Raw genomic sequence first — 26,392 nt, forward strand, 5'->3', positions numbered from 1 at the left:
AAGAACCAATGGGACTATTGACTTTGTATCATATAAACAGAAGAGGCGTTCATTGCAGTATTTCTTAAATGTTGCAAGAAGCTGTTATACACGCTCCATTTTTCTGACTGGTGAGATGTTCCAGGGATAGCTCTTTACCTGGATTGGTTCCCTTTGGAGGAACAAGAGACTTATGGTGTTTCTGTAATATTTCCTTTATTTACAAATATACCAGTAGAGCACAAAATGGAGGCAAAGAGAAACTCCTGCAGGACAGCAGATCTGCTGCCCATATCAGCTCCCCAGAGAAAAAGAGCGATGGGCTTATTCAGAGATAGGAACCCTCTGAATATCAGTTGCTGGGGAGGCTACAATAGGGGGGCTTTTCCCATAGGTTCCTGCTTGTAGGCCATCTGCTGGCATCTGGTTGGCCACTGCATGGAACGGGTTACTGGACTGGATGGACCATTGCCCTGATCCTAAAAGACCGCTCTGACATATGTGAAAAATATCCATGAAACTCTGGAGGCCACCACTGATCCTGTGCACTTTCCTTGGGGTCATTTGATCAATTCCGGAGTTAGTTTTCAGCAAGTGGGAGTCTTGAAAGTGAAAATGAGTCCACACAATGTATACATTCCTTGATGGCTGCAACATCTAGTGCTGACTTGTTTACATAGAATAGCCTTTGCAGTTAATAGAAGCTACATATACTTAGTTTCAAGTCACTCAGTGATGTGTGAGCTTGTGAATCAGACTGAAAGAGCTTATCCAAACAATAAATAAATCTGAGAAAATCAGAATGTTGGACCAGATTGGGACGGCTTTTTCTGTGATGGTACTCATTGGTACTGAATACTGGCACATGGCGGCGGGGGGGGGGCTCTCCCAATCCTGAGAGGGGAAATGGTGGAAATCAGTGCAATCTTATATATGAGTACCAGCACCTTTAAAAAAAGAAAAAGAAAAGAAAAGCACTGGATAGAAGAGACCTAGGTTAAAATCCCCACCATGCCACGAAACCCATGGAGCATCTTTGGGCAAGGCTCTCTCTCTCTCTGCCTGTCTAGCCTGCTTCACAAGGTGCTTATGAGATACATTCTTTGATGTGATAATCCCCAATTTTATTTCAAAGACAGTAGCAATGAGTCCAGTGGAAAATGATGGTAAAACAGCCAAGCTGCAAGGGGTGTGGGTGTGGTGGGATAGGAAGAGAGATGTTGAAGTTGATACTTTTAACAAAAAAAAATCTAAGTGGATATGCTGAGAATGGCAGAGAAGAGATGTACACAGCCTTCAAGGAATTAAATGAAATAAAGCAAAATTTCTCTTCTGTGGGAGGGTGTGGTATTTTTCTAAGGCTTAGATGAGGGTAACCACAGTGGGCAAGGTATAGCGGCAGAATAACACAAACTCAATAACGACTCAAAATAATGCCCCCTTGAGGAGGATGCTGAGATCTTGCCACTAAACCATTGTTCAGCAGCTATACGACAGGACTGCAGTAGCCAACACAAGGTGACTGTGACTCCAGACCTGATGTACTGAGAAGTGTGATTGGGGTAAGGGGGAGGGAGCTCTGTTTTATGTATTGCTCTTTATTTGAATATTACTAGCAATTTTTAAATGATTTCACAGTAATGGATCAGCAACATCAGAAGATCTGTTCTGGAAACTTGATGCACTACAGATATTTGTGTTTGATCTTCATTGGCCGGAACCAGAATTTGCCCACCACTTAGAGCAGAGACTTAAACTCATGGCCAGCGATATGATTGAAGCCTGTGTGAAGAGGTAAACCTACATTTTATAAGATATGTGGAAATCAACATTCAGAAAGTGGTATTGGTTCTTTCTTTTGTCTTGTTCCACTGAACGGGTTTATAGTAATGATCATCTTTTTATGTTTTCATTTCTATACTTATATCTTCCACCATGTGGAGGTTCCTTTAAATTACTCCAGTTGTGAGGCAATCATTTGTAATTATCTGTCACACAGAAAAACTTTCTGGGTATGCACCAGTGTGAACCTAAGTTGTTGCAAGCAGACAGAGTAGATACGTACAAAGAAGTGGCTTTATTCGTTGAGATAGCTTCAACAGGAAGTATTCAGCAATGGCTTCCATCCATCTTCCAGTTCATATGCATAGCCTTTGAGACTATAATCAAGAAAGGTCTTTAAATACTTATGGACCCCCTTTCCCCCATAGGCCTAAGGCAGCTTACAACAGAATGCAAACAGAGTTTTATTTAAAAACTCAGTAGACTTAAAATGCATCATACAATATAAGTAAAACAAAATACCCAGAAGAGTGTCCCTTGTCTTGATGGTGTAGCCTAGTCTGTTTGTTTTCCCTTGGTGGAAGGCAAAAACTGAAGTAAGCAGAAGTAAAGATGTCTTCCTTCAATAATGTGCCCCAGTTTCATATTCCCTTCTTTACAACCTGTATTTCTTTTTCACTTTCTTATCCTGCAAGAAAGGTTTTCAGTAATACAGACTGATACCAGAATGAGCCAGCAGAGAAGTTCCCTTCACTGTCTAGCACGCTTGAAACCCTTTCTCACTTTCCTGTGCCACCACACACACACACACCTGATTCAAGCTGTCTGTGGAAATGGGATAGGCAGCTGTGGGGTATAGGTTCTCATCAGCTGGCAACCATAGAGTCTCAAGCCCAGGCGTTGCCTAATTCTTGACTCTGCCTCACTGGAGGTGATGCTTTGTAGGAATGACTTCAGCCAGCCTTCTAATTTTATTTCCATTTTCAGGGTTTTGGAGGGTTTGTTTTGCTATTCTTTTGCTATTTTTAAATTATTGTGACCTGCAGACAGGGGTGGATCAAAGCCCACCTAAATAAGCAAACAAGCAGGGAGGCCCTTTGGGTAGATCTATAATGTAGTGGTTTCATAGTGTAGACGTGTGAGTTAGAGCAGGAGTCTCACACTAAGAAGCAAGGTTCGTGTTCTAGCCGTCTCATGAAGGCTGCTGTCTTATCTCCATAAGTTAGGTTAAACCACTGGAAAGCACTCACCATTCAGGCCAGGTGATTTTCAGCTTGCTACCATATCACTAGGTTCCTTACACACATAGCTTGCCACCCCATGGAGTGATTAAAAATGGCCTCAGGAAGGAGAGGAGGGGGAGGAGAGCAAGACTGTAACAATCATGCTTCAACTGGCCCAAATCTTGCAGCCAGGCTATTATTGCAGGCTGGATACAGGGATCGTTTCACCCCCGTGCTGAAAGATCTGTGCTGACTGCCTGACTGTTTCCAGACTGCTGGATGTTACCATTAAGGACCTAAATAGCGTGGGCCAGGGGTTTTGAAGTTCTGCCTCCTTCTGTACTGTCAAGCCTGCCAGTTTACATCCAGTGCTGGTCTCTGCGCCACTGCATGCAGAGCTAAGGCAGGTGGCAACTAGAGACATGGTTTTTACAGTGGTGTTACATCTTGCCTTTAGAGTGTCTTCCCGCTTGAGGCTCATGTAGCACCTGCTTAATTTTCTTTTAGGCAAGGGTCCCCAACGCGGTGCCTGTGGGTGCCATGGTGGCCCGCCAACCCCTTTTCTGGTGCCCACCAACTGTTTTTTGGAAATGGGTGGGGTCAGATAGCAAGGGTTTGAATGGATACTGGAGATTTGATTGGCGGTGCCGATTTTTTTAAAATGTTGCTTTTGCAGCAGCTGCCACCACAGCAAAAGAATCTTCACTGTGTGACTGAAGTAAGCTATGGCAGTCATTTGGTGGCTGGCTTCGTCTCTTGCAGCAGCCATTTTGTGACAGCCATTTTGTGGCTGCTGTGCCCACCATACCGTGTCAGAATTCCAGAGGTTCCTGCAGGCTCAAAAATGTTGGGGACCCCTGCTTTAAGGCATCATGCCAAAACATTTCTATTTTCTCAGGCTTTGTACTGAAAGATTCTGTCTTTTATGGCTTGCTGCTAGCCTGAAGGTTGTTTCATTTAATGCTGCTGAATATTGTTTTCCTGCCGCTTTTAGGTCTCCAAGTGGACGTTCGTTGCTGTTGACTTTAAACTTGATAATAGTATTGTTTTGCTTTTTATTCTTTTATTGTTGTTTTGTTTTTACCTTGTGAGCCGCCTCAGTCAGTTTTCTTGAGAGACACTATATAAATTCTCTGAATGAATAAAAGCGTACTGATCCTTCGTTATTTCAGGCGAAATTTCTATAATCTCCTCTTGAATTATACCTGTATAAGAGGTCTTGGCTGTGAAAATGAAGGAACAGTCATTTTATTTCTTTTCTTTTGTTTCCTACAAAAAAAAACCTGTCAGTCTTACTAAAGCTCTAACAGCATTTCTTTTAATGTCAAAAGTGCTTGAATATGTGATGCGGACTACCTTCGTTTCTGTTTTTAGCTGTTTAAAAGAAAAACTGTTAAGGAAGCTGATTTGTCAGAACATTCAACATATTGTGTATTTTATGTGTGTGATGTTTTGGCATGCAGTTTAGAGTTAAATTAGTACCTAACCTTGAGGTGATTATCCAACCACCTCCCTAGAAAGTTTTATTAAGGTACATGCATATGATAATTCTACTGCTTAAAGCAGCGTGTTGCTAAACATTTCTAGCTTGATTTTCACATGCTTGAAATAAATAGGTTTTAAATTAACACATTTGGTATGTGTTTTGCTTTTCCGCCTCAGTTATTTAGAATGATGACAGTTTTATGTTATGATTTATGTTTTATTAATAGAACAAGAATTGCATTTGAACTCAAGCTGCAAAAGACAAGCAAATCAACAGACTTGCGCCTTCCCTCTTCTGTATGCACAATGTTCAATGTGTTGGTTGATGCAAAGAAGCAAACGGCTAAACTGTGTATTCTGGATGGGGGACAGGAGGTAGGTGAAAGTGTCAGTGCCCTAAATGCATGCTGGAAAAGTTTGTTAGCACAAAAAAATGCCAAATTTCCACTCTGAGTTGGCTATTGCAAGTTGAAAGGGGCAAGAGAGCATTGCGCTTGAATTTTTACTTTCGTTCAGCTTTCCTCTTTCATATGGGAAAGAGCAAGAAAAGCACTGGCCGGAAACTGGAGCACCCCATTCTAAAAGTCCTTGCTCTCCCCCCCCCCCACTATTCTGCCATGGCTGTGTAAACAACAACAAACATCTAGAGGATCTAGCATAGTGTCGGCTATTCTATCTCCCCCTGTCCTCTCCATCTCTTGTCCCATTTCATTTCACTGCTAACACAGAAATGAAGCTTGGCAGTTTGGTACCAATATGCGTATATGAGTCACACTGATTCAAGAGCACACTGGGTGATGTTACCTGCCCTGAGCCGGCTTGCTGGAGAGGGCAGGCTACAAATTCAATAAATAAATAAATAATAGCACATCTGTCTCAGCCCCCCCCCCCCGAGCAAATGTAAGGGATTTTTCCCAAGTGCCATCCGTATGGCCTCATATGGGAAGAGGTTTGCGGGCACTCCCACCCTCCTCCCTTTGGCTCCAGTACTCTACCTCCTGGACCGGAAAGTCGGGTGAGCCCTCTGCCATCTCCCCAGTCCATTCAAAGCGAGGGTGGCAAGTGGCACATCCCGTATCAGAACTTTTGACCTCTCTCAAGAATTTCCTCTCCTGTGAGGGGGTTAGGAATTAATGTGGCCACTTTGCTCAACTCCCACACCTCACCCAGCTTCCATCAAACAGAGCTAGTCAGCCAATATGGTGGTTTGTGAGAAGTCCCCCTCAGCGCAGAGTCATCACCAGTTGGGGGTGAGGAAATGCCCATCCTCAGACAGCAATGTAGGGACGATTATACTGTTCTGCCTTACAGGTTAGCTGTTAAGATTGCAGAGATAATGACTGTGAAGGTCTGTAAGCATGTGGTAAGCATTATGCATTGATCTACAACACATTTGTTTTCCATTTATTGTGAATATACAAGTATTTGGTGCACAGACCACAATGGGATAGCAAAGAGGTGAGCTGCTGGTTTCCTGGAGGCAAGAAACAATTACAGCACAATAATCAGAAGAGGCAGACGGTAGACCTATTGTATTTTAGCTTTGTTTACAGGAGTCATCCAATTTCATGTATCATGAAATTAAGGATTGTGGGAGCCTGATATGCTGTACACTGCTTTAATTACTAGAACTAAATGAAGGTGCTGCCTCCTTCTTTTAACTGACTTTTATTTCATTAGATCATCTTTCTTTTGTTTCATATCCCAAAATGCTCTTTAGCATTCAAGTCGCAACAGCTTGTACTTGCTGGCAGGTTTGTAACACTCCTGCCTGCCTGCCTCTCCTTGGCTTCCATTGTCAGCAAAAGATTTCTCTTCTGTCCAGAACCATCTGGGATTGAAAGTCATAGTCGCTGGAATGTTATGCCACATTAATTCTACGTTGTATGACGCTAGTGTATAGAAATATCAGTGGTGGTGGTAGTTTTATTAATAGTTGCTGCCAAGGTGGGAAGGGGTTTATGCAGGGATCCACAGATGTGCAATCACCAGTGGTGAGCAGAAACTTACTTTTAACAGCCCCCATTGGAAAGCTTACTCTGCCGTAAGAGAGACAAATTGTCTTAAAGCTAGCAGAAACAAAGAGTGACGGAGAGTTTCTCTTTCAAAATGATGTGAGGCTGCATGCTGTACTGGGAAGCAGCATCACGTTCTCCCATTTAAAAAAAAATCTTTACTGAGCAGAGTTCATACAAGCAACACATGTGCTTGCCTATGTGGAACAGGAAGTAAAAACACCCCTGGCATCTCTGGCTACAAGAAACAACAGTAGGCTTCTGTTTGTGGACCCCTGATTTTAAGACATTGTGGTCTCCGATACCTACAGTACCACTGCGCAGAACTGTCATACTTATGTGTATTTATCTTTTTTATAGCATTTCAGTCTTTTTCTTAATTTTTGTTGTCTGCTTCCTGTTGTTTTTTAAACAATAAACTTAATTTAGTCATTAGTTTAGAATTTCTTGTATAATTTTATAATTATTATTTTCACCATTTCCCCCCATTGTCTGTTTTTTGGGGACTTTCTGTCACATGACCCAGTTTGCTAATCAGTGGGTAAGTTTGTTTTGTTTTAGAATTTGTCTTCAGTTTTTTTCCATGTTTGTCACTTGTAATGAAAGTGTTGTTTCTTTTGACCTTAACAAGCGTTTGTCAAAAATGCAGATGTGCAGTCGCAAACAGAATAGAGACAGATGCCAAGGTGGCCAGATACAGTGGGAGACAGGCAGGTCCAGCCCTAGATTTAATAGCACCCCAAGCATGGAACAGCATACACGCCCCTAATTTGGTCATTTTTAATACCTTGCTATTGGCTTTTTAGCTCATATCATAGCTTTGATGCACAGTTCACATACATAGAATAGAATCATAGAATAGAATCATAGAATCATACAGTAGGTGATAGAGGCTGCAATCCTAAGAGCACTTTCCTAGGAGTGAAGCCTTCTGAATTGAAATGGGACTTGCTTCTGAGTAGACCTGCTTAGGAGTGCTTCCAGAATTAGGGTTTGTTTCAGCTGTTGAGTGGATATTTGAGTAGATAGCCCTTGGCAGGTACCCCCTGAGCCCTTCACCCTCAGGTAGGTCACCTGCCTATAAATCAGGCCCTCATGGTAGAGTTCTAGTAGTTGCAATAGTTATGTTAGAAAGGGAATTTGCAACTTGTCCTGCCGGAATGGGAAAAGCTGCACCCTCTTCCAAGCAACTATTTGGGGGCTCTTTTTGCAGCTGGCTGCCATTTCAAATGCAGTAACTACAAGTGTTGTTTCTTATTTCCATTCATCACATTGTAAGGAATCCTTTTAGCATGTTAAACTGGTTCCAGGGATTTAGAATTATAGAATCATAGAGTTGGAAGGGCACCAAGGCCATCTAGTCCAACCCCCTGCACAATGCAGGAAATTCACAACTACCACCCCCACACACACCCAGTGACCCCCTACTCCATGCCCAGAAGATGGAAGAAAAAACCCTCCAGGATTCCTAGCCAATCTGGCCTGGAGGAAAATTGCTTCCTGATCCCAAAGTGATGATCAGCATTTCCCTGGGCATGTAAGAAAGGGCTACGAGAGCCAAACACTGATGGAACCCTTCCTGCCCTCCCTCTCATGATCTGCTTAAGTTCCCTCTTTATTTTTAATTAATCCTTGACACAAGATATTGCTTTCTGTTTCTACTAAAATATAATGAGATCTGAAGCTACACCTAAAGCCGACCTATTTTGTACGTGAGAACTTTGGATTTAGCAGCTTGGAAATGTTATACTTAAGAACTATTCATTCCCAGAAACTCAGGTCTTGCCCCCCAGATTGCATGCTCTGATGCATGCACAAGCCAAATGTTGACACCTACAACAGAAAGGAAAAGAGAATTCCCTCAGGGTTCAACATTCAAACTTGAAAACCCAAATTTTGAGATTCAGATATCTGCATAAAAGTCTCCTAAGAAAGGAGACAGAAATTCAAAGGGAGTTACATAGAACAATCATATATTTATCCATCCCTGTATTCAGGGAGTTCAGGGCCACATACATGGTTCTTCCCTCCATTTCACCCTCATGGCCTTTTAAGATTGGTTGCACTAAAAAAGAGTGACTAGCCCAAGGTCAACAACCAGTGAGTATCATGGCAGAGCAGCCATTTGAACCCAGTTCTCCCCAATCTTAATCTTACACCACATTGGCTACCAGTGCATTTTCTGTGTATTCTAAGTGTTTGGTGCATCGTGGTAATCACTTTTTATAGAAAGCTTACGTATGTAATTTTGTATTTTAAATTTCTGACCAATACCAGGATTTGTAATAATTTTGAAATACAGAAAATGATATGGAATAATTGCCAATTAATTACCTTCAGGCTTTGAGGAAATCCCCTTCCTCTCCTGCTACTTCATGTCTTCCACAAGGGATCCTCCCTATATCGTCCCACTGCTTAATCTGTACTCCCTCTACTATCCCCTCCTGTCACCCCAATGAGTCATCTCTCTCAAGCTTTCCTCCTTCTCACTGTAAAGGCATGAATTTTGCTTCATATTAACCTCCCAAAACCTATCCAGTCTTCTCATACCTCGACTAGATAGATAAACTCTCTGTCTTCAAAACCAAAAGAACGAAAACCTATCACCTGAGAGGATTTCAAATAACACACTTTAAACAACGAGTTGTTGCTCTTTAGCAATCACCCATCCATAAGTAGCCATCAGCCAGGCAAGAGTTGCTTTGGGGGCAGGAATACACTAAGGGAAAGGGCTTAGTGAGAAGTCAAACCAACAAATAAGATAGTGGTAGCTACCGACAATCTCTGAATGATGGTAAACAAAATTCACTGTATCTCTGTCGTTGTATATGTTTACGCTCAAGTTGATAAGTGCATACACTTCAGTATGAATTGCATTCAAGTATACTGTCTCTTGCCTGCCATTGTCTGGCCCCCAAAATAATAATTTACTGTGGCCCATGGTTATCCCAGTGTCTGCTGCTCTGATTTCAGTGGGGTTTCATAATGTGTAACTGTAGGTTGTGTTGCATCCTATTTTACCAAGAGTGGTAGTTGGCTCTTTCTAACATTACACATGTATCTGCATCCATTTCCTTGTATATACTATATTTGCTCCATTAATCTAAGCACAGTGGCCATTTTTGGACCCAAATTCATTTCTCCTGGGAATTCTTTAGTATATCTGTGTGGAAAGTTTGAAAAAAGAAGGCAAATAGCCTTTGAGAAAGCTAAATTTTAGAAAACCATTCAGTGGGCTTCCTGCCAAGGTAGGCTAATATTTATATTGATTTTGGTGCTTTTACTTCAAGCTTTTCTGCTCGTGCTGTTTTCAGGTAGCCTTGAACTATCTAGATAGGGTTAGTCTTTACAAGTCACATTTTTGGTGAAGCGGCTGGTGGGGGGTTCTTTGGTCTCAAACAAATGTTTCTGGCGGGAGAATTAATGGATCTATAGAATAGAAAAGCCCTTGTTCCTGCGAACTGCAGAATGGAAGGTCTCTTCTATTGTCATAGAGATAGCGTGTAGAAGTCTTTCAGATTTAAAGACAGCGTTTTCATGGGGGGAACAGAAGGGGGGAGAAAATAGCAGCTGCTTTATTTGCTACGTCTTTTATAGCTTAGAAATGTATTACTATCTTTTCAGCTTTGATTAAATTTTATTTTTGTGCATGTTTAAGTAGCAGTTGTATAAACTGCCACTCATCTACCAATAAAAGGGCTCTTTTAAGATTTAACAGTTGGCCCCGCATTTTATTTCTGAAGGACATAAATTATGAATGAGAGTTGTCAGAAATAAAGCGCTTTATTAATTAAATCTTTTTCTTGTCTTGCTTCTCCAGCTAAACCAACCCTGGGGGGGTGGGGATACGCAGCCACCTTAATTATTGAGAAGACAAAAAGTATCCTTCACATTCCTTTGCTTGAATAAGAATAAGAACTCAATTCATCTAAATAATAACCCCATTAGCTGCTTAACTCAACAGCGTACATGGGAAAATTTTCAATACCATGTGTAAGAAAGAGTTGATTGGGTGGATCGTTTTCAAGGTTTTGTTCTTCTGGTGTTCAAAATGATAATTTTAAGTAAATCCGATCTGTCAGGGTTAGCCGCTTTGTACCATATATGACTTCTGACAAAAGTGCTGTTTTCATATACACCCTAATGCTGCTTTTGTCTTCTGAAACGCAGCAACAATACCATTCGAAAATAGACGACTTGATTGAAGAAACGGTGAAGGAAGTAATTTTGCTCCTTGTTTCAAAGGTAAATGTGTTTGTGCTTTGTAGCTGAGTGGCAGCGGGAAGAAGGAAAATGTTTCCATATGTCTGCTTTCTGTAAAGAGGAGGCTTTTGTTTTGTATTTTGCCTGATGCATTTTTAAAGGAAAATAGGCTTATCAGCTAATACTCCCATCAGTTCATCAGGATGTTTATAGGTTTAAATGGGGTTCTCGTTGCTGTGCAGTGTTTGTTAATCAGATATATTTCTCTTGTGTTTCTTGCAACAGCGCCTCGATTAATTACCAGCATCCAGCACCATCACATTTTTTTACTGTATTAAGATTAGATTTTAATGAGGGGCATCATCATTATCTTGCAGATCAGGAAAGTGTGTTTTCATTTTTCATATTATAAGTTACCATTGCACATACATTAAAAAGACTCCTGAAGTTTAACCTCCCAAACTTTAAATGTTGTGGCTTGGTAGTTCTCCTTTATACTAAAGGGGGGAAATAAAAAAACCTGATGATATTTCAACTGACATAATTTAAAACCTTTCCACTAAGAAAATTAACTTTCATGAATCGGTGGGGGGGAATAGTGCAAAAGGGGAACAGTAGAAGAATTAACCTCAGCTAGCTCTAAAGGAAAATAGCTGCTAGTGAAGGGTGTTTGCTTCTAGTCCCCCCCTTTTAGCATAGTATCTGTCCATAGTCCTGGAAATGCTCCTAGACACAAAACTACTCTGTGTGAATTATTCCTTTCCTTTCTCCCTTAGGAGCTCCTTGATTCATAAATCTTGATCAGCAAAATTCAAAATCTATTGTTTAAAGGATATAAGGACTTCGATAAATTTTACCCTGCCAATGTAAACTTAGGATCGCTGTCACTTAATAAATAGGATATTGACTCAGACACAGAGGTACTAGTTCAGTCTGTTAGAAGAGGAATAATGTAACTTGATCTTATATCTTCATAAAAACAACCTTCCAGGAGAACATGTGCTAGATAATCAATATAACCAGACGAACTCGGGCAGATCCTTTCTGAATATGATAGGTTCATGTATCCATCTTGCATAACTGTAGAAGGGTTAGCATTTAGTCTAGCAAGAAAAAATGCTCTTAAAAAAACAGGAATTGTCAAGAAATGGGTATAAGCAGGCAAGCAATGTGGGGGAGGAATTCCAAAGAACTGAGATGAGCAAATAGGACAAGCACGAAATGATGAATGATTCCTTGGTCTGAAGCTTTATGGAGGCAGGCACGCAGATCAGAGGCAGATGACTTGCCTGAATTACGCCTGCCTCAGCCCACCTGTTTCATAGCACAAAGTCCTGTGCCTTTGGAAGCAAAGCTGTGGATTCCAGGTCATGCTGAACACATACGTGTGGGCTCTTCCCATGTCCTTTCTTGCTTAGCAGGATCCGTGAGAAGTTTGCTTTACTTAGCACAGCACCTTACAAGCTAGGAAATTGTTGTCTTGAGTGGGTTTTTCCAACAGAGTGCTAACTACTTAAAAAGAAAAGTATGGGCTCAGCTCAGACTCGATCTGTGGGACCTCTGTGGCACTTTCCCATGGGGTAGCCACTTCAGAACATCCTGCTTAGCATCTCATCTCATCTGTTGCTTCTGGCACACAGAGAGCCATTCTCCCTGTTATTCTTCAGTTTTCAAGCATTTGTGGAAACCTGGCAGTGTTTAACTGAACATAGAAGCAAATGTGATTGCTCTCCAAGCATCCAGGGCTGCCACGGAGCAGGGGCACCATTTCAGATTTTTGGTCCCCATGAGGCGTTGTACATTAAGCCACATAGATCAGGCATTGTATACATTCAATAACTTTTTTTTAATAAAAGGTCAATGAGATCTTTTTGGTGAGATCTTAAAATAGCAATGATGGACAAAAACCTCTGGAGAACGTGGCCAGATTTCCTTGGAACTACCAGCTCCCCAGATAGACTATTCCTGAAACAGTGATATCTCGGGTTCTGGAGACCTCTCCGTTGCTCTTGGCTTAATTTGAAGTTTTTAATCACTGGCTTAAAAACTTCAAATAATATCATCAGTATGTTCCAACATCTAGAAGCTTGTACAGAGACCAGAGGGCTACAGGTCATACTCTATGAAAAAAAAGCCAAAAATGTTGCACAAAAAGGTATAAATAAAACTATTTTAAAGCAATAAAATATGAATTTTAATAAACAACGATATCACAAAGTAAAAATAACATAAAATGCTCCTTATTTCTGAATAGTGCATAGGATCAAACACATTTGAACAGTGTCTTCATCAGTGGTCCATTTTCTCATAATAAAATAATGTACTCCCATGCTAGAGATATGCATGTACACACGCAGCGATCTTATAGTCTCAGTAAATGGTTAGTGCAATATTGACAAAATAAAATTTCAGAAATGCTGATAAACTTTCGCTGTTCTGTTCACCAGATCCTTCCGATATTCCTTTTATTAACTATTTTTAAATTAGGGTAGCTAACTCCACATTGGGAAATTCCTGGAGATTTGTGAACAGAGCCTGGGGTGGGTTAGGGTTTAGGGAGGGGAAGGTACCACATCAGGGTATAATGCCACAGAGTCCACTTTTCAAAGCAACCATTTTCTCCAGAGGAACTGATCTCTGTAGTCTGGAGATCCATTGTAATTCTGGTATTTCCAGACCCCATCTGGAGGTTCACAACCCAGTTTACAATAGCCTTAGCATAGTTAATTAATCCACTAAATATTTCAGTGGAAGTATCTTTTTTATATATATACATTTCTTTTTTTCTTTCCCCACCCAACATTTTCACACCGAAATCTTTAACCAGGAGCACAAGTTTCTAAATTTCTTAGTTATATTAGGGTTGACCTCGCATTTTATCCAATTCAAGTACAGAGACCACTTGTCCTTTATTTCCCTTATTTTACTATCCCACGGTAAATCTTTAGCCAATCGTGCTACAATATCTGATTGTATATATTCATATAAATAATCATTCCAACATTCAAAAGTCCATTTGTTTGCTTCTTTCCAGCCTTTTGCTATTGTAGCTTGTGCTGCTAGGATCATAGCTTTACAAAGTTCCTGGGCATTCCCAGTTATTCTTAGCTGTCCCACTGCACCCATAAATAACACGTCTATATCCAAATTGATCTTGATTTTAAAAAGCTGTTCCATTCTCTTCAAAATCATTTCCCCAAAAAATTTAACCCATTTCAGTGGAAGTATCGACGGAATTACCATGAACTACCATAAAAGGATAACAATACCTTGGCGACACTGGTTTGCTAGCATCTGAATAATAAAAGTACAGATCCAAAATAATGAAACTGTCAAACTAGCCAGTTTCTCAAGGCCTGATAAAGCTATCTTTGGACTTGGGTGTTGTTAAAAAAAAAAAAAAAAACAGCGACAATGGGGCTTTCATATGACAGGTTTCCCTGCCCCGGTCCCCTGGCAACAGCCTTCATGCCCCTACTCTGACACACATACCACCTCTCTTGGGCAGTGCAATTTGGGGGGGGGGGTTAGTTGCATCATAGCCCACAGCCTCTGAGCTGACAGTTTTCCCCTTGGGCAGTGGCAGGGTCCCTTTTCACACCTGCCCCTGAGCCCTCCCGCCTCTGCCAGCCCCCAAGCACCTAGTGGAGCTTCCTTCCTAGTTTAGGGATGTGTTCGGGATCCCTCACACCTCACCACCCTGGAGCAGCCGCCCCCTTGCTGCCGCCCCCCACCACGGCACATCTTATCGTCTGAGAGGGTGGTGTCTCACCTGCCAGGTTGCTGTGGGGGTGCTGCCTGGTGACTACTTGGAGCATCGACCTGCAAAGTAAACCCTTTAGGAGGGCTTCTCCACACATGAGGTGAGGTGCTCCATGAACAGGTGTTGTTCCCTGTGTCAGACCTGTGGTGCTAAGTGCTGACCCACTACCCAGGTTGCATGCCCACAGCACCCTGTGTTGGACTGACACTGCAAAGTCTGCCTTCTGTGCCCTTATACCACCACCCAGTTTGCATCCTAAGTCCGCACTTCTCATGGATTTCGTGCAGCATCCTGTGCTGCATGCCTTAGCTGCCGGAAGGTGTGCGCAGAGGGACCGGTGCTTTTGAGCACAATGGGGCTCTGCTGTTGGCCTCAGCTGTTGGGGCTTGGCCGACTTCTGCCCCTGCCCCATTGGCCAGCTGTTTGGTTAGCTTCCAGAGCCACCTGGTTTCCTGGAGGCATGGCTGCACCAATAGGGGGATCATTTTCCAAGTCCTATAATGCAGTTCTATGGGCTCTGCCACGGTTTTTGCCAGCGTAACTTTGCGCCGGAAAAAAAGGGAATGTTCCTGACTTGAAAGGGCTCAGGGAGCCATCTAACATGGCCCCCGCCCCCCAAGAATGCCCCCTTTGGCACCGGCATGAGCCCTTGTGCTGGAGGTGCCCCACTGCCATGGCTGTACCAGTGCCCTTGCGTTTTGCTGCTGCGCTGCTCCCCAGCCATGTGGGTTGGACTGGGGAAATCCTAACTTTCCCCCCCACATGGTAGCCATCCAGGCTCTGCTGGAATCTTTCCCAACACTTTGGAGTAAAACAGGTTTTGGAAAAATGGTGGGAAAGCCAGAGAAACCCTGGGAGATGTACAAATCTACCACAATGCTGCTATTATTTTATTATTACTTGGCTTGATTATACTCAGCTGTTCTCCCCAGTGGGGACCCAAAGTGGCTTACATAGTTTTTCCCTCCTCCATTTTATCCTCACAACCACCCTGTGAAGTTGGGTAGGTTGGGAGTATGTGAGTAGCCCAAGGTCAACCATCCAGCTTCTTACTTTTACTGTGGGGATTTGAACCTGGGTCTACCAGATCCTAGTACAACCGATGCACCACACTCTTAGGGAAAAAACTACTTCCCAGAGGCATTGAACACCAGGCAAAAAACCTTTGTGGAAATGTCCATAGTGTCTACAGGATCCGAGTGCAAACTGTACTGTGCATCTGATAATCTGTCCAAAGGCCTCTAGGCATTGACATGAGCTGATCACCGGAGTACAGGTTGCGCATTGTGAATATTTTAGAGGAATTTATGGACTGATTTTAGACTGTTTTAAAAGGTTGTGAGTCTCTCTGCGCCTGGCTTGGCCAGGAAAGGGTGGCCTAAAAATCTAATAAATGAAATTATTCTCTGATACACAGAGAAGATATGTTAAAAATTGGAATGGGTTAAGGATGTGATGAGTGGCGTTCACTACTGTTGCTCCTTTAAGCCATTAGGAGCCCGGATTTGTTGTAAGGTGAGAGATCCTTACAGAGAACAAGGAATATGACACTGTTGTGACACTGTTAGAGTGGCCATTAACAGCATGCCAGAAGGAATTTTGTCCTGTCCTCTCACTTGTAAAATGCTGCTCCGGTTCTCAGAATGGATGTCAAGCAATTATTCTTTAAAACACTTCTTAGGCACGTCATTGGTCTCTTCACATAGAAGTGGGCTTGCAGAAGGGATGACAGCTAGTCACACTACAGTTGCTATGGGTGCATAAATTTGGGTCCCTAGATTTGTATTTTCCTGACTTGTGAGTTTGTCAGCTTGGTTTTAGGTCCCTTGTGAAACAAACTCCAAACTAGGTGTCTTTTGGCAAGGTAAGCTCTGTAAAATAATTTCATCCATTTCAGAGCCTGAGTGCAGAATCTCATTAGTGGCATGCCAATACCCCTTGTCAGTTTTGCCTCTTATGTATAATAAAATAGCAGAGGGACCATCTGCATCTTTGCCAGAACGAGATTTCTAGTGCTGTGTATTGACAGCCAAACTAGACATTATGCAGAAGATGCATAAACATGCTCGACTGTTGTTGTTTTTAAAAAATAACCACAGGAGTATGGCATAGGATACCTACTTATGTTGGTGGTCCAAAAAAAACCTTCTGCCACATTGGGATTCAAAAACAAACAAACAAGATCAGGATGTATTAGTTTCTTGGGGGAGGTGCTGGTGTTCCATCTCATCAAGTTCAGTGCTCTGCTTGGCAATGGTTTTCCCACAGAGGGAGATCTTCCCAATGTCCGCTGCCTGTGATCTTGTAACTCAAGATGCCTGGGGTTGAACCTAGGACCTTCTGCATGGAAGACAGCTGCTCTGCCACGGAACCACAGCCTCTCCCCATCTTCTGAGAATGTGTCCTTGCATTTTCAAAGCTAAGCTTGATGAGTCAGGGGGGAGGGTCCCATTGGTGGTTCTTGCATTACTGCATCAATTATTGCATCAATAACAAACACCAGCCTCGAAACTGCATTATTAACAGAACAAGTGGATCCAGCATTTGAACCTACAGTGGCTGGTGTGATTTTAAATACGGGAGACATGTAATTGTATTACAAAAAGAGTGGTTACATTCTGTCTTTTATCTCAAGGCTTAGCCATTGTATTGGCTTGTTCTAGTAATAGTTACCCATTAATGTGTATCCTTAATAGGTATTTTCTGTATAGTTACTGAGTAGATCAATTTTAACCCTTTCTATTGCTTTAGACCTGAAAGAGGGTTTTCCAGTATATAGCATTTTGATTGCACGGTCCCAGCCATGGGAGGAAACATTCTCCTTCCTCAGCTGTAAGAGTCATTTTCATGAACCCTTTGTATCTGTGTGAATATTTACCCAGTGCCTCTTAATTGTAGTTTATTGCAGTGTTGGAAAGCGTACTGTCTAAATTATCAAGGTATGATGAAGGCACTTTCTTCTCATCAATACTTTCATTCACTGTAAGTACTTCAGCTCTTTTGCAATTGATTATTAAAGTCCACTTAGAGCTAACGGTTGCCAGTTACAGTATTTGTTTCTTACTTCCAAATTTTTTTAAGGTGAAAGCGGCTGCAAAATATGTTGATGTTCCTGTAAGTATGATTTTATCCCCCAAGAAAAAAAGTATTAATTTTGTAAATTGTTGCCTTCCACAGTGTGTACGTGTTTTTTCTTTTCCTTTTTCATGCGTTACCATTGCGCTTTCCTTTAGAGGTTCATTATATCTTTACACAAAGTATTTAGACAGATACAGTCTTGCCCCTCGAGGGCATTTCATTTCCCTCATGCAACAACTAACTCTCAGAGCAAAGCTTGGAAAGGTTATTCTCTGTGCACTTTTGCAGTTGCAGAGAACTGAGGATTGTAACCTAGGAACTGTTTCACAGGGGACCGTGTCATCATTTGGGTCGTTGTGCCAAGGCTTTAGCTCATTTGGGTTCCTCAAGAAAATGGATGCTGCTATGACATTTTCCTTAGAATTATATCTGTGACCATGAACAGTTTGTTGTGACCCTCAGGCTCTTCCACCACCCATTATTCAGATGAAACTGAACAGTGAAAATATCACAAGATGTGCAGTTCAAATCCACACCGTCCTTTTTCTTTGCAGCCCTCTTAAGAAAATCCCAGGTTTATCCTTTGTCTGCTTTTTACTATTTGATATTTTCCTCGTTTTTAAATAAGTTTTTTTTCCATTCCTTTTGTCCTTTTCAGTTTACTTTTGGTACTAGGCCAGGTCACATAGTTGGCAATATAGAAATACTGTATACATGTAAGAGTCGTGGCCAGTAGCACCTTAAAGACCAACAAGATGACTAGGGCATAAGCTTTCAAGAGTCAAAGCTCCCTCTGTGAGATAATATCTCTCTCTTTGTGAGATATATTATACCCTAGAAATTTTGTTGGTCTTTAAGGTGCTACTGGACTTGAATCTAGTTCTTCTACTGCAGACCAACATGGCTACCCACCTGAAACTATGCACATGTGCATGCCACTGCATGTATGACAGAATGCGCATTGGCTGTACAAATGTACATTTGATATCCATGGTGCTTCTTGTGTGCAATGGTAAGCAGGCCCACAACACATTGCACTCATGTGTTTCGACATCTTCAGTTACACATATCCATCTGGTACATGCTCAACATTATATGACATCGTGGCGCAGAGTGTTAAGTTGCAGTACTGCAGTCAAAAGCTCTGCTCACGACCTGAGTTCGATCCCGACGGAAGTCGGTTTCAGGTAGCCGGCTCAAGGTTGACTCAGCCTTCCATCCTTCCGAGGTCAGTGAAATGAGTACCCAGCTTGCTGGGGGTAAAGGGAAGATGACTGGGGAAGGCACTGGCAAACCACCCCGCAAACAAAGTCGGCCTTGGAAACGTCGGGATGTGTCGTCACCCCATGGGTCAGGAATGACCCGGTGCTTGCACAGGGGACCTTTCCCTTTAATATCACTGCAGTCTTACTCTGAGGTATATACTTGTGGGGATTTCTCATTCTTCCAGTTTTGTGCTTTAGTGTTGATTCAAAACATATGTGAATTATCCTTTAGTAAAGTAGATAGGATTTCTTCTAGAGACTGTCAAAAAGCAATTCTCCTGGAACACTGTTTCTTTAGGGCTGATTTTTGCATTATGGAATGCACAGGTGGGGTCCAGCCCTGTGTCCTTTGCCCTGATTCAGATTGCAGCGGTGTTGCTACATGTGCAGAAGGGGCATCAGCCGTCCCCCTTGCGTCATTTTTGTAAGCTTTTAAAATCATAATTTACCCAGTAACTGTGCAGAATAAAGAGAATAATAAATATAGTAATAAAGTGTTTTAAGTGAAAAAGAAATCACAGTTTCCAACTATTCCAAAATAAGCTGTCTAAGAATCAAAATGTCATATTTCAAGATCAATCCAACTGAGAGGCATCTTGCCATTTTTCTGACCTGAAATGGTTGGGAGGAGGGAGCAGTATTAGGTCAGTTGGGGAAACCCACATGAAAACTTGTGGATTTTCCCAACAGGCCAGACATCATCCCTCCAGGACCATTTCAGTTCAGGAAAATAGCTTGGGGCGGGGGGGGGGGCTAGAGCCCCTTCTCCACATGAGCTGCAGTTGCAGTCCAAATGGGGCACCATATATATGGAAATGGAGGAGCTCACATGAACAGAGGGTGAGGACCTCAGTCCCTACCTCCATATGTGGAAATCAGTGCTTAGCATTGCTCAAGATTATTATAGCAAATCCGGAAAATATTCTGCCACAGGATGAAGAATGATGAGTTGATTTGAACTCAGAGCTGGGAGGGGTTGAAGAGTGGCTCTGTTTGGAAAGTAGAAGTCCATGAATCTCTTCTTCCCTGAGGCTCACCATTTCTTTCAAGGGGCCTGAATATTCAGAGCTTTATTTAAGCCATGAATAAAATGTGCTTTTAAAGACAGATCTGAAAAACAACCAAGGCTTGCACAAGGCCTATCAGATTTTTTAAAAATGGTCTGGGCTGCAAAGAATTTCAGACCTACAAAACTCAGTGTTATGAATAATGTTTGTACCAGCAGAGGATTCTAACCTCCCTTTAATGTTTGATCTATCGAGTCACAGTGTGCTCCTAGCTGTCTCACATAAGCATTTTTGGTGTGCTAGTATCTTGCATCTTGTTGCTGAAAAAGAGCTAAATGTTGTGTGGCAGCCTATAAAATACAACACAGAGAACCAAGTCATAAGCATCAAAGAACTACATTTTCATCCTCGTTCTCAGAGTAATCCAAAGTTCTCAGTTCCTCTAATTTGCCACTATCAGTGTAAAAGGTCACACATACACACACACACAATGTGTTTCTTTCCCTTTCTTTTAGAACGGGTGGGGAACCTCCAGCCCGCGGGCCGTAAATGGGATCATTTCAACTGGCCCCCGGCCCACCTGCAAAGGGCCACCTGCCAAGCCCCTCCCTGCTTGAACCCCCAGCTGGCGTGTGCTTTCCGAGCGGCTGCCGGAGGGCCCCCTGGCCAGCCCCTCCCCGCTGGATCTCCCAGCTGGCGTGTGCTTCCTGCGCAGCAGCCAGAGGGACCCCTGCCAAGCCCCTCCCCACTTTAACCAGCTGGCGTGCGCTTCCCAAGCTCCCACCAAAGGGCCCCCTGGCCAGCCCCTCCCCGCTGGATCTCCCGGCTGGTGCGCGCTCTTCCTGCGCGGCAGCCAAACAGCCCCCTGCCAAGCCCCTCCCCGCTTGAACTTCCGGCTGGCCGAAGGGCCCCCTGGCCACCCCTTCCCTGCTGGATCTCCCGGCTGGTGCGCACTTCTTGTGCGGCAGCTAGAGGGGCCCCTGCCAAGCCCCTCCCTGCTTGAACCTTCAGCTGGCATGTGCTTCCCGCGCGCCTGCCAAAGGGCCCCCTGGCCACCCCCTCCCCGCTGGATCTCCCGGCTGGCACACACTTCCCGCGCGGCAGCCTGAGGGCCCCCTGGCCAGCCCCTCCATGCTAGATATCTCGGCTGGTGCTCTTCAGTAGAGCGTCTTGGCAGGGGCTGTGGATCAGTGGTAGAGCATCTGCTTGGGAGGTGCTGTGGATCAGGGGGAGAGCATCTCCTTGGCATGGGCTGTGCATCAGGGGGAGAGCATCTCCTTGGCATGGGCTGTGGATCAGAGAGAGAGCATCTGCTCGGGAGATGCTGTGGATCAGGGGGAGAGCATCTCCTTGGCAGGGGCTGTGGATCAGTGGTACAGCATCTCCTTGGCAGGGGATGTGAATCAGGGGGAGAGCATCTGATTGGGAGGGGCTGTGGATCAGGAAGAGAGCATCTCCTTGGCAGGGGCTGTGGATCAGGGGGAGACGGGGAGAGCATCTCCTTGGCAGGGGCTGTGGATCAGTGGTACGGCATCTCCTTGGCAGGGGATGTGAATCAGGGGGAGAGCATCTGCTTGGGAGGGGCTGTGGATTGGGGAGAGCATCTCCTTGGCAGGGGCTGTGGATCAGGGGGAGTTCAATCCACGGCATTGCTGGCTCAGGCAAGAAATGAACAGAGGTGGGTTGCCATTGCCTTTCTCTGCGTAATGACTCTGGTATTCCTTGGTGGTCTCATATCCAAGTACTAACCAGGGCCGATCTTGCTTGGCTTTTGAGATCTGATGAGATCAGGCTGGGCTGGGCCATCCAAGTCAAGTCCCAGGCAGCATGTAAAATTTCTCAATAAACAAAATATACTTCATAGTTTCTCTGGGCCAAAAATGGGTAGGTTGCCAATAGGTTAAGATCCTAGACATCTGCAGGACAAACCTACTGACACTTTCCAATGAGTAAGCCCTGCTGACTGGACCTGAGTAGGATTTAGAGTAGACCTGCATAAGATTGCACTGCTGATCACTTTTTGTTTTATATATATACATTTTATATATATAAATTTTGTATGGCCCCCGAATAATGTCCAAGATATCCAAATGGCCCTTGGCAAAAAAAAGGTTCCCCACCCGTTTTAGAAAATGTCTATTATGCTGCCTCTCCAAAAGACCTGCTTAAAGCAGCTTGTAAAGTAAAAAACAATGCAATAGTTTCTTGTACAAATGGGGGGGAGTTCTCTAAGGTTTCTCAAAAGTTGCCCCCGTTCCAGTTCATTGTGGTAGTTTCGTAAAATTAGGTCAGCATTGCTAAATAAATGTCTCCTTTTTGTTGTTCTTTTAGCTGTAACACATCCCAAGCCTGCAGGATAGGGTGGGATCAAAAGAGAAATGAATACATTCTCAGTGTTCACTGAAGTGGCTTTTTACAGAAAGGGTGTTTTATTTTTCAGTGTCAAGTGATTTGATACTGGGTTTTTTATGCTGACTTTTCAAGAACATGCAGTCACTTCTATGGCATCAAATCCCTTTTATTTATTTATTTTATTATTATTTTTAATTTTTTATTTATTTTATAATGGGGGGTACAAAAAGGAAAAAAGGGAAGGATAAACCGTTTGATGTACAAAAACAATATAACAATTTCATTTAGAAAATAAACTAAATCAATCAAGTATAATATCACATTACCAGCTAGTACAAATCAAATGCAGTATAATATATCTTTAAAAAAGTAATTATAAAAATATGGAAATCATTCAAATTATCTAAGTGTTACACGTTAAAAATATAACATATAAAAGCTCGGAATTTGCTTATCAATTAATTAAAACATATTAAATAAAGCATTGCCAGTTATTCATATTCGCACTAGTCAATATACGACGTTCGTCTGATTAACTTGAAGTCATATAAGTATAAAATGATTCCCACTTTTCATCAAACTGTTCTGTAAGTTCGTTAGAGTTTGGATTTAGCAAAAAAGTCATTTTGGCCATACTGGCATAGTCCAACAGTTTTTCTTTCCAATCTTCTATTTCGGGTATTTGCATTTGCTTCCAAGTTCTTGCTAAAACCATTCTGGCTGCCGTAGTGGCATACTTAAAAACATCATGGAACTTCAGGGGCAAATTTGGTGGCACCATACTAAGCAAGTAGTATTTAGGGTCTAGTGTAATCTTCGTTTTTATTATTATTTGTAATTCTTGATGGATCTTTTTCCAGAACGTTTGTAATTTAGGACATGTCCACCAAACATGAAAATAGGAGCCGTCTGTATCTTGACATTTCCAGCAAACGCCTTTTTTTCCAGGGGAGATCATCTGTGAAACCATATTTGGAGTCAAATACCATCTATAGAATGTTTTATACCAATTTTCTTTCACTTCTGGGGACACAGTATATTTCATTTCAGAGGTACAGAGTTTTTCCCATGATTCCATAGTGACCATTTCACCGAAGTTTTGCATCCACTTGATCATATTGGTTTTCACTTGTTCTTCTTCCGTGTCATATTTCAAGAGGAGTTTGTAAATTTTTCCTAGTAAGTGGGTATCATTTTTAGATATTATCAATTCGAATTCTGTCAATTCTCGAAATGGTCGAGGATATGAACAATCTTTTTGTAGATTAGACCTCAGTTGAAAATAGGTCAGCCAGTTGAGCTTTTGGAATTTTTCTTGGAGTTTGTTTAAACTTTTAATTTATCGTTGTAGGTAAAGTGAACGGCCGTTTTCAGTTTAACATTGTCATGGTAAGCTTCGATTGGAGACATTATAGATGGTGGAGAAGGACTGATTCTTTTTTTGTATTTATTCCATACTTTCAATGTCGCCATTTTAGTGTCACAATCTTCTAATACTTTTTTCTTTTGAATTGTTGTTGTAGAGTCCCACAAAACTTTATGGAATCTTTGTCCAAAGTCCGCTCGTTCTAAAATAATGTGTCTGTTTTGGGGATATTTTATCCATTCTGCAATCCAAGTTAAACAGGCAGCATGATAGTATAGTTTAAGATTAGGCAATGCCAAACCACCTCTTTTCTTTTCGTCTTGCAAGACTTTAAATCTAATTCTTGGCTTTTTCGCATTCCACACAAAACAATTAATTTGTTTTTGCCAGTTTTCTATTATTCTATCTGGTATATAAATCGGAAGGAATTGAAATAGAAAGTTTAGTCTTGGGAGTACATTCATCTTTATCACTGATATCCTTCCCAACCAGGAAATATTCATTTTGGACCATGAACTCAGATCCCTTTCTATTTCTCCCCAAGTTTTCAAGTAGTTTGACCTTAGAAGTGTCCCATTTTGTGATGATATATTAACACCCAGATATTTAACTGACTCCTTCGTAATTTGACATCCGGTGATTTCTTTAATATGCTTTTCTTCATCATTTGTAGTATTAAAAGTCAGAATTTTTGTCTTTGCTTTATTCAATTTGTAACCGGAATACTTTGCAAATTCCGTGATATGGTGCTGAGCATATGGAAGAGTTTGTTCTGGATTTTGACAGATTAACACAACATCATCTGCATAGCTTTTAATTTTGTGTTCTTTATTTCCTACTGTGAGACCTTTGATATTTGGATCATTTCTTATATAATTAGCGAGAACCTCCATTGACAAATCAAAAAGAAGTGGAGAGAGTGGACATCCTTGTGTAGTGCCTTTGGTGATATTAAATTCTGTTGACAAACAACCGTTTATTAAAAGACGTGCCTTTTGAGCCGAGTATATTGTATTGAAAACCGTAAGAAGAGTAAAAATATTGTCGAAGGCTTTCACGGTCAGAGTTCATTGGTTCTTGTAGGTTATCCGGGCTGTGTAACCGTGGTCTTGGAATTTTCTTTCCTGACGTTTCGCCAGCAACTGTGGCAGGCATCTTCAGAGTAGTAACACTGAAGGACAGTGTCTCTCAGTGTCAAGGGTGTAGGAAGAGTAATATATAGTCAGAAAGGGGTTGGGTTTGAGCTGAGTATTGTCCTGCAAAAGTATTGTCCTGTAAGTATCAAGATAATGTGCTAATGAGGGTATGGTATGTTAATATGGAACCATTGTATCCTGAAGTGATCTGTTATGTGTGTAATCCAAAACTAATCTGTATGGCTATTGTTGAATGTTGTCTTTGTCTGGAGGTTTTTCAGGGCAGGAAGCCAAGCCTTATTCATTCTTAAACTCTCCTCTTTTCTGTTAAAGTTGTGCTGATGTTTATGAATTTCAATGGCTTCTCTGTGCAATCTGACAAAATAGTTGGTAGAATTGTCCAGTCTTTCAGTGTCTTGGAATAAGACCCTGTGTCCTGTTTGTGTCAGTCCATGTTCAGCCACTGCTGATTTCTCAGGTTGGCCAAGTCTGCAGTATCTTTCATGTTCTTTTATCCTTGTTTGTATGCTCACATACAAGGATAAAAGAACATGAAAGATACTGCAGACTTGGCCAACCTGAGAAATCAGCAGTGGCTGAACATGGACTGACACAAACAGGACACAGGGTCTTATTCCAAGACACTGAAAGACTGGACAATTCTACCAACTATTTTGTCAGATTGCACAGAGAAGCCATTGAAATTCATAAACATCAGCACAACTTTAACAGAAAAGAGGAGAGTTTAAGAATGAATAAGGCTTGGCTTCCTGCCCTGAAAAACCTCCAGACAAAGACAACATTCAACAATAGCCATACAGATTAGTTTTGGATTACACACATTAACAGATCACTTCAGGATACAATGGTTCCATATTAACATACCATACCCTCATTAGCACATTATCTTGATACTTACAGGACAATACTTTTGCAGGACAATACTCAGCTCAAACCCAACCCCTTTCTGACTATATATTACTCTTCCTACACCCTTGACACTGAGAGACACTGTCCTTCAGTGTTACTACTCTGAAGATGCCTGCCACAGTTGCTGGCGAAACGTCAGGAAAGAAAATTCCAAGACCACGGTTACACAGCCCGGATAACCTACAAGAACCAACGTAAGAAGAGTGTCTCCACAATCCATTTGTTGTAATGTTTTTGAAATGAAGTGCCAGGAGACATTGTCAAAGGCTTTTTCAGCGTCTAGAAAAATCATAGCAGTTTTTAGTGATTTTGACTTAATATATTCAATTGCAGTGAGGACCAATCGTACATTATCTCTCATAAGTCTCTTTGGGATAAACCCGGTTTGATCTGGATGTACCAATTTGCTAATATATTTTTGAAGTCTTTTGGTGATTATAGAAACAAAGATTTTGTAATCAATGTTTCAGTCTCTTTCTCTCTGTTTCTCTCACTCAATCACTCTCTCTCTCACACACCTTTCCTCCAAGGAACTGATGCATGGTGCTCCCCTCCCCATTTTAACCCCACAACAACCCTGAGAGGTAGGATAAGCTGAGAAAGAGTGACTAACCCAAGGTCACCCAGCAAGCTGCCATGACAGCATGGGGATTTGAACCTGAAGGCCTTGACTATATGTTATAGTATTTTGGGGTCCACCCTGGTTTCTCTCAAGCAGAATTAACTGCAAGTTCCTGATTGCAAGTTCCAGGCCTGTGGGAGACCAATTCAAAACAAAACTCTGGCATGCAGGGAGAGGAGGCTTTAG

The 26,392-nt window shown here is 42.1% G+C and overlaps 1 protein-coding gene across 10 annotated transcripts in view; it reads left to right on the forward strand.

Moving 5' to 3' along the window:
- The window catches only part of CADPS2 (calcium dependent secretion activator 2), a 401,370-nt gene that overhangs the window by 325,100 nt on the left and 49,878 nt on the right, over nucleotides 1-26,392 (forward strand). For 4 of the 10 annotated variants that reach the window (XM_056846115.1, XM_056846117.1, XM_056846122.1 and 1 more), the window contains 6 exons: nucleotides 1,618-1,773; nucleotides 4,697-4,844; nucleotides 7,011-7,025; nucleotides 10,655-10,729; nucleotides 17,349-17,432; nucleotides 17,532-17,564. In XM_056846115.1, the coding sequence (XP_056702093.1) occupies nucleotides 1,618-1,773; nucleotides 4,697-4,844; nucleotides 7,011-7,025; nucleotides 10,655-10,729; nucleotides 17,349-17,432; nucleotides 17,532-17,564 (511 nt within the window). The remainder of the gene's footprint in view (nucleotides 1-1,617; nucleotides 1,774-4,696; nucleotides 4,845-7,010; nucleotides 7,026-10,654; nucleotides 10,730-17,348; nucleotides 17,433-17,531; nucleotides 17,565-26,392) is intronic. The other 6 variants (XM_056846116.1, XM_056846118.1, XM_056846125.1 and 3 more) reach the window with 3 other exon arrangements.

This window comes from Euleptes europaea, chromosome 3 (genome assembly GCF_029931775.1).
Source record: "Euleptes europaea isolate rEulEur1 chromosome 3, rEulEur1.hap1, whole genome shotgun sequence".
NCBI lineage: Eukaryota > Metazoa > Chordata > Lepidosauria > Squamata > Sphaerodactylidae > Euleptes > Euleptes europaea.